The sequence below is a fragment of the Myotis lucifugus genome, unplaced genomic scaffold, assembly GCF_000147115.1.
Source record: "Myotis lucifugus unplaced genomic scaffold, Myoluc2.0 scaffold_37, whole genome shotgun sequence".
Lineage (NCBI taxonomy): Eukaryota > Metazoa > Chordata > Mammalia > Chiroptera > Vespertilionidae > Myotis > Myotis lucifugus.
In genome coordinates this window covers 5,942,512-5,950,887 of record NW_005871085.1, presented here as the reverse complement: position 1 = coordinate 5,950,887, position 8,376 = coordinate 5,942,512, and the positions used below count along the sequence as shown (strand labels likewise).

The window sequence follows — 8,376 nt, the reverse complement described above, 5'->3', positions numbered from 1 at the left end:
GTCGCCCTGAAGCGGCCGCGCACTCACTCACTCACTCCGAGGGCGCCTCCCGGGTTGGGGCTGGGGAGGCTCCCGCCACTGCCGCCTCCGCTGCGCTCCTCTCGCTGCGGCCCTCCCGCCGCTCCTCGGGAACTGTGTTCCAAACCCCAAGGCAGAATAGGCTCCAAAGTCCGGGCGGGGAAGTCGAGCGGCGAGGCAGACAGGCGTCAGGGCGGGGGGCGGCCTTAGTTGGTCTGAGCGCCCGGAGAGCAGGGTCAGGCGAGGTCGCGGCCAGAGGGGGCTGTGGCTCCGGCGGGCGACCTGGGCCCCGCAGGCTGGGCCGCGGGTGGCGACCAGGGGCCGCGGGGCTGCGGGCTGCGGGCTTGCAGGCAGCGCGGTGGCGCCCGAGGCGCCCGGGGCGCGCTGGAGGGCAGAGACAAGCGGGCGGACAAACCTGCCGAGGAAACCAACTAAATAAAAAGAGACTGTTATTTAAGGCGCGGAAATTTGAAATATTTGGACAGGAAGAGAAAAGAAAAGAAACCTTAGCGAGGGAGGGAAAAGAAAAAAAAAAAAAAAAAACGCGAGCTAACGGTTTTGAAACTCCCCCACCCCCACCCCGGGCTTTTCTGCGCGCCCGGAGGGAGCTCTGGGCTCCAGCTTCCTCACTAGAGAGCCCGGAGCTGCAGTGGGAGGCTGGACAGTTTCGAAGGGACAGAAAGGATGTCTTCGCAGCCCCTCAAAGGGGGCTTGGGTTGGCTCTGGGCAGAATATTTGTCTGCTGCCTCACTCTAGGTCCCTGCGTGGACCTGTTTGCGTGTGTGTGTGTGTGTGTGTGTGTGTGTGTGTGTGTGTTCGAACTGCAGTGTAAAATCAAGTCTCTAGAGACCAAGAGAGGGACTCCCCCCACCCCCCCACCCCCCGCCCCACGTCCGCCCCCGTAGGCATTTGATGAAGGTCACTTAGGGCTCAGGGCAGTCAGGAAAGCTGTAAATACCACCCTTCTCGCTCCAGCGCTGTGATCTTGCAGCGCTTCTGGGCTATTGCTTCTACTCCAGGCAAAAGCACCTTTTTGGGAACTGAGATTTCGAAACCAGTCCGGAGCCACAGATCCCACGATAAGGGGAATTTATAATATTACCAATTGAATTGCTTGCCGGGACCGAATTCTTTTATCCATCACCCAGCATTTAGTGTGTGTGTGTTTGTGTGTGTGTGTGTGTGTGTGTGTGTGTGTGTGTGTACGAGCTCATCTCACGCCGTTGAGAGATGCGAAATGTTCACCAGAAAAGTATTAATTCACTACGGAAATATGTTAAAATGCAGTTGGCTTACTGTCTCAGGAAACAGAACGTGGACTGAGGTACAGTTAGTGCCCCCTTCCTCGAGGTGTAAGTCCCGATTCAGCTTACACTGGGCAAAGGCTGACCCTGAGTTTCCCTGATAACTTGGATACGGACACAGTGGAGAACTGAATTTAAGAGGGCAGAGCTGTTTAGCACCCTCCATCCTTTCTATAGAGTCCTCTCCGGGGGCTCTGATTCCTCCATTAATTAGCACTTGCCTCTTCATTCTGCGTCCGAATAAGTTCAGACCCTTCCCCACCTCAGCTCACTGCAAAGTTTAGACTCTATTAAACTCAGCAACACCCTTCTTTCATCCTATACGTGTCGGCATATTCAAGAGTCTTACCGAATATTATTGAGGTTTGTGAGAGAATGAATAATGGTTTTTCATATTTCCTAGAGGGGACCACATAACTCATTTCTAAAATACTTAGATTAGCAAAGCTATTTCCTGCCAGAGAAATGTGGCGATATTTAATGACTAGCAAATTTTAGGCTGAAAAGAGATGAGCTCCTTGTCCCCTTATGCGTTCCCACCACCTATGGACAAAGCCACTGCAGAAGTACCTCCTTCTCTTTAGCTTTCTGAGTCCTATAACTTTATATTTGGTCTCCAACAAGCAATTTTAATACTGAGACTTGGTGGAAACATAAAAGGCCATTAAACTCGACTTTAAACTCAGAAACTTCCATCTTTGCAGTTAAAACTTCTAAGAAGGGTTGTTTTATGTTTTTAGTAATCTTGTGTTTAGAAAAATAGTCATCTTACTTAAGCAATGTTTTGTACATTGATTCTAGTTTTAAAATCCAAATACAACTATTTTTCCTTCAAAATCATCTCAATTTCTACTTTTTCTAAATTTTCAAATGTGTTTTAAAGTTAATTTCATGTTGCTGTCAAAAATAAATTTGTTCAGTAACTTGTGGTTGGAGGTGGCAGAAATTGAAATCCTGTTGCACTTAACTTAGGGAAGGTGAACGTTCCTGCCAAATTAAAAGGATTAAATCTTTTATCCTATACTCTTTTTATATTATCATGAAAAACACATTATTGAAAAACCACTTGCCTTGCAATCATTCCAATCCTTGTTAGGATCAGAACCATATCCTTCAATAAACCTTGAAGTATTTTGTTCTTTTTGGAGCGAGGGCAGAGAGCTTGTGAAGCAGAAGGAGGAAACTTTCACATAAAACATCTTTGTTCATATGGGAGAATATGAATAAAGTATTTATAAATTTATAAATGGTAACTGCATTGAAACATTCTGGTTACAATCTTTAATTGAAATGACAGACTAATAGATGCTGGATAATTCTCTCAGAAATATGATATTTTTATGTCATTCAAAAATTATTTTTAGCTTAACATATTCTTAAAAATATTTTATATGCCTTTACTAATAAGCTTTGTGGGAATCAAGTACTATATGTAGGAGTGACCTATGTACTTTTTGTAAATGTTTACATATTTATTATCCTGCAGCCCCTAAAATACTTATGACTCTCATGTAATTTATATTTTTTTCTTGCTGAACATTTAACCCCCTAAAAATTTACGTTTGCATTATTTTTAATACATAGACATTTTATAATTTTACATTTCTGTCATTCAGGGAGAAAAAGCCAGTGTTGCACTTAGTATACTTATGGTATTATTTTGGGGAAATTTGTTAACCAATTATTTTATTTGTGATTTTTAAAAAAATCAACTAATGGGAGGCACTTTTAAGGTGGTACTTTCTTTTAAAAGTGGCTTTTAGAGCTAACATATAATTGTTTTTAGATTGCTATTCTGAAACCTGTTTTTCCAACTATTCAATTAAGTTTGAGAAAAAGGGAAGATTGAACAGTAGGATTAATTCACACTGAAATAATTTCAGGTTTGATGTTCAAAAAAGTTGTTCTTATCCTACTTTAAAGCAGAAATACAAGGCACCAAGTAAACTCTTTTGGGAGAGACATCAGGAAAGGAAGAAAAGAATAACTGAATCCTCAAGAGAATATGCCTAGTTTCCCAGTTGGTCTACGTTTTCTAATGTCAAGATATAAAACATGATCTCCTAGGAGGAGGCAAATTATATGGGGGTTATTCTAATAGAGGAGTGGAAGTCACAGAGAAACATTGTCCTGTTTTGGAAAAGTGTTTTAATTAGGCAAAAGAAGCATCAGGACAAATCATTTTTAAAATAAAGTCATCAAGTTGAATATTGAGACTAGCAAAGGGAGAAATAAGCCAAGAAAAAGTAAAGGGAAGATAAAATAATAATAAGAAAGCCAAAGCTATTTGCAATTATATGTTAGAACTCACGATTCTGTAGGTGAAAAAGATATATTCATAAACCTGTAGTAAGATTTCCATTTAGCACTTTCAGAAGATTTAACAAGCTGCTTAAAATATGACAAAACTGAGTTTTAACAAATGATCTTAAAATCGGACAGCCAACCATTTAACTGACAGAATAGCAGGCAGTGTGGGAGAGCCCTCCCCACATTCACTGTAGATTCTCAGCTCCCTCCGCCCGGGTTCCCTCCATCAGGCTAACGACCGCGTTCCTCCGGTAGAGCCTGGCCAAGTCGCAGGCGGTATCCCCGTTGTGGTTCCGATGCCCCACGTTGCTGGTGGTGTGCTTCACAAGGAACTCCACCACCGGGAGGTGGCCTTCTTTGGCAGCCAAGTGCAAAGGCAGGTTCCCTTCATTATCCTCGATGTTAACGTCAGCTTGAAACTCCAGCAAAGTCTGTAAAGTGTCCAGGAAACCCGCTCTGGCTGCATCATGAATGACAGCGAAACCAGTTCCGTCTTTCAAATTGGGATTAGCACCTCTAAGCAGTAGTCTCCTGGCAATCTCGGGATTTCCAAGTTTCATAACCTGGAAAAGAAGAAGAGAGTAGAATCCTTTAAGTGCTTCTACTACAAGAATATTTTAAAATATCCACCTCTCCTATTTATGTAATTATGTTTAGTGAAGAAGTACTTGGGGAAGACCCATGTGATGGAGTTTGAAGGACTCAGTTGCAAGAAGGAAAGTACTAGTAGGTATAACTAGAAGAAAACTTATAAAAATTTAGCGTATATGATGGAATATCTTAAACGAGCCCCAAAGTAGGATAAATTGATCATTAAAATAGAACTAGTTCAAATTGTATAAAATTCACTCACAACTCAGTTCTCTATCTCCCATGAAGGGGTGTGTAACTTCGTGAATTTATTAAGAGAAAAGAAATGGAAATTGAGATTTAAATAAGAGTCTTCTGTGCTTGTTCATACTCATAAAATATACCTCGAGTATTTATTCTGGAAAATTAAAGGTGGGCAACATTTATTTTCTAAATAGCCATTGAAAAGAAATAAGGGGAGTGAGTTTCTTTAAATCCCCAAAGAAGTGTTTCTACACATCAGTCTCCATTACCTAGTGTAAAAATGATCTATTAAAAATTCAGATCTGACATTTTCTTAAATGATTAATTTTCACAATTAATCTCCCCCAATAGATATAGTGCCAAATTCCCAAGTGTTTTTTTTTATTTTATTTGCAAATTATTACATATTGGCTACGAGGTATGAGGTGTATTTAGCACTTATAATCCTTCACTTGAAATTTTTAAATGTTACTGATTATTAGGTGTTAAGTAAATAATAGCGTTCTCCATGTTTATGATATTGACTTACCTAAAACTAAATTCAAGACATGCCGTGTATCAGATAGGAGATGATTATATGGCAACTGCTCTTGAAAAGAATGGAACAGTCTAAGCCTTCTATATTACTTATTGTTTTTAAAGTTCTAATTGGCCTTCTGATTTTAAAGTGAGCAAAAGAAAATAAGATATTTAATATGTACTTTGGGACACAGACAGCGTGTGTGGATGAGCCCATTTAATAATCAGCTGGTGATCCCACCTTATTTCCTTTTGCAGTTATTGTCAGGAATTTAGGAATAGCTATTTGTAAACTGCCAACACTTGAAAAGCCAGAATGTAGTATTAAAATTTGCTGTCAATATTCAAATAATTCACATGATAAAGACTTATCTACTTTTGTTTGAATATACATATTTCACTCTAATAAGAGATGTCTATTAGGCTCTCATACTTATAAAATATCTTGTGGAGCAGCACGCAGTTATTTATACAATATATATAATTTAGTTGTGAAAAAATATAGTCTCATTAACATGCCAAAAATTTCAGCATTTTAACTTATTTCATTTATATTTAGGTATACTCATAATAATATAAATTTATAATATATAGATTGCATAATAGACACTCAAATATTTGTGAAATTAAATATAACCCATTGAAAAATACATACAAAGTTTATCCCTTTAGAATGTTTGTTTTTTAAAAATAATCACAAATTAAGTAATATTAGAATAAATAATATTTTATAAATGCAAACTATATAGATGTCCAAGATACTAAGCCTCCCTGTCGATAAAACCTTCCTGGCTTTTAGCCCTGCCTTTGGGGCAGTGGTAAGAATGATACATAATTTGTTTTTCAAGAACTTCAATGAAGTATACTTTTTCATCATTAAAAATCAACACAATCTAATTTTTTGCCACAACTGCCTCTAAAGGTTTAGTCACATTTAAGAACCTGGACTAGGAAAAATAAACAGACAACTTGGATCTTTGTAAAGCAAATGTATGATTAAGGCCTTTGATATTATCCTGATTGAAAAGCTTACACCAGCAAAGGGAAAAAAAACTTTTACAATTGAGTTAAATAAATATAAATGTAGAAGGAAATTTGCCATCTTTCATAGTAAATAACAGTAATATTGGAAATTGTTTTAAAAGAAAGTTCTTTCTTGAATTATGACACAACTTCAGAGTCATGATTATACATACTGAAAGTAAGCCTTGAGACTCCTATTTGTGTATATTTCATCATATGTACAAGGACTAATTCACAATAAGTGGGTGTTAGTATCTTGATAAATATATTTAGTGTAAATAAGATTGCAGATTTTATTTAAAATGTTTGTCAAAACTTGTTTTCACTATTAATTTCCCAGTCTTCTGTTCGTCAAAAGTCCTGCAAGGTTTTATTCTTAACATGGGTTAAGAGTCTCATTGTGAGATTTATAAAATCTTTTAGTTTTCAATAGAAAACTTTTAAATATATTAAACTTGTGACATTGCTATCACTACACCTGTTAAAACTACTAAGTAGAAAAAGAAAAAAATTCTTTCCCCACTTAATCTATCTGAAATAACAAGATAAATTATTTAATATATATGCATAAGCTTCCATAATACTGAAAATTTTGCAAGGTCAGTGTATTCTGATTAAAAATGTAAGACTGTATAGGCATTGTCAGTTAATAGTATATATTCTTCCACTTAAATTTTCTAATTCTTGTAATTAAAATAAAGAACCTTAAAAACCCTCTCTCCAGTTTTCAATGTTTCAAGTGTAGCATTTCCGAATAAGACTAGCTCACAAGAATATCATTAGAACTCTGATAAAGCAACTATTTGAGACCAATTTTCCATTTTTCTGTTTTAAGCCTTTCAACTAAGTTACAGGATAATGTCCAGAGGAGGAAAAAAATTATCAGGTACAATACTTGGCAGCTGGACTTGTTTTATTTGTTGCTTGTAAATCTAATAACTAAAAATTAGAACATACCACGGCATGACCGCAGAGACAAAAACACAAGCTGAGCTCTGATTAGAAAATTCAATTTTTTATTCCTCCTCAATCCTGAATGGGTGGATGGTATTACATTAACTGTGAAATGTACATCCTGTCCCCGTGCCCAGTCCACCCATTCCAAATGAGGAAAGGTTGTTTGTCAAAACGTGAAGCATTAGAAGGAAAACATCCCGGTCAGTAGTCAAGAAAATTAACGTTAAAGTCAATTATAGGAGCAAAGTATGAAAACCACTAATAGCAGCGTATTTACTTCAAATAATAATCATAATAATGTGTTTACAGAGCTGTCTATCCCCCCTCCCCCCCCCCCAACTCGGCGCTGCTACGATGGCTTTCAAATACCCACCATCATAAAAACATTCCGAAAATTAAGACCAAACCTGGAATCTACTTGATATCATGGATGTTATTGGATTTGAGGAGTTTGTTCAAAGTACGTCATTTTGGGGAGTTGGATCCACTTAAAGATATAAAATATGGCAACCAACTAGGTTTAAAAACAGTGAAATCCTGTACCCCTCAAAGCTTAAAGGCTGCTATTCTAGAAACCCGGGTCACATAGGCAACGCTGTTGACCTGTTTTCCCCACCTCTCTGGATACCAACCTGCAGCGCAGTCCTTCCAAATCCATTTTGTGCATTGACGTTTACATTATTTTGCAACAAACTAGTAAGTTGCTCTAGGTCCCCCCTGGCAGCTGCGGACGCCAACTCGTTCCCCCAAGGTTCGGCCATTCTTTAGGGTCCTGACGATCGGGAAAAGACGAATTAGTTGTTTTTCTTTTCTCCCTTTCCTTCGCTCCTAACCAGGCTGCATGATGGCATCGGAGGCTGACAGAAGGACTGGGATGGTTAATCTGGAGTAGAGCTTGGTAGTAAATACTAGTAAGATCTGCCTGCCAAAAGCCCGCCCCTCGATTCACACGTGATTATTCAGCAAAACTGAGCCATTGGAGAGGGGCTCGCTCCTCGCTTTTTAGCTTAACCCCTAGGAAGAATTCTGGTGCTTCAACCGAGAGACAGACACATTCCTGGTAAATTACTCTGGATGGAAAATGTAGGCAGAGCTGTCACAACACTAAAGGTCTCTGCGAGGAATGTGTGCGGAGGGGTTAGGGAGCTCGACCCGGGGGAGAAAATAGAGCGGAAGAAACGACATTTGCGGGGAAGAAGAGGCATTAACCCACCCTGGTTCACGGCGGTGGCTGGAGCCGCGCGAGCAACAACGGCAGGGCAGGTCCTCCGGGAGCTCGTCTCCATCCGTCACGCCCGAAGGGGTAGTCCCGTCCTCCGCGGCGGGGAGAGCGCCGCTGCAGCTGGATGCTGACGTCTTCCGGGGGTTAAAGATGATCGGCAGCAGCAAACGGGAGTGTAGTTCCGCAGCC

General features: G+C 39.6%; 1 protein-coding gene across 2 annotated transcripts; it reads right to left on the bottom strand.

Annotated features, from left to right (window-relative positions):
- Positions 1-3,452: 3,452 nt before the first annotated feature.
- Positions 3,453-8,370, bottom strand: CDKN2C (cyclin dependent kinase inhibitor 2C). Of its 2 annotated transcripts, XM_006087301.3 has the most exons (3): positions 8,179-8,370; positions 7,598-7,737; positions 3,453-4,195 (listed from the first exon to the last, which is right to left on the bottom strand). In XM_006087301.3, exons 2-3 carry the CDS (start codon positions 7,724-7,726, stop codon positions 3,818-3,820), a joined length of 507 nt encoding a protein of 168 aa, XP_006087363.1. In that variant the 5' UTR covers positions 7,727-7,737; positions 8,179-8,370; the 3' UTR covers positions 3,453-3,817. The 2 variants fall into 2 exon arrangements, with proteins under 2 accessions (XP_006087363.1, XP_014310070.1); XM_014454584.2 differs by lacking the exon at positions 8,179-8,370 and having other exon boundaries at positions 7,598-8,116.
- Positions 8,371-8,376: the final 6 nt, after the last annotated feature.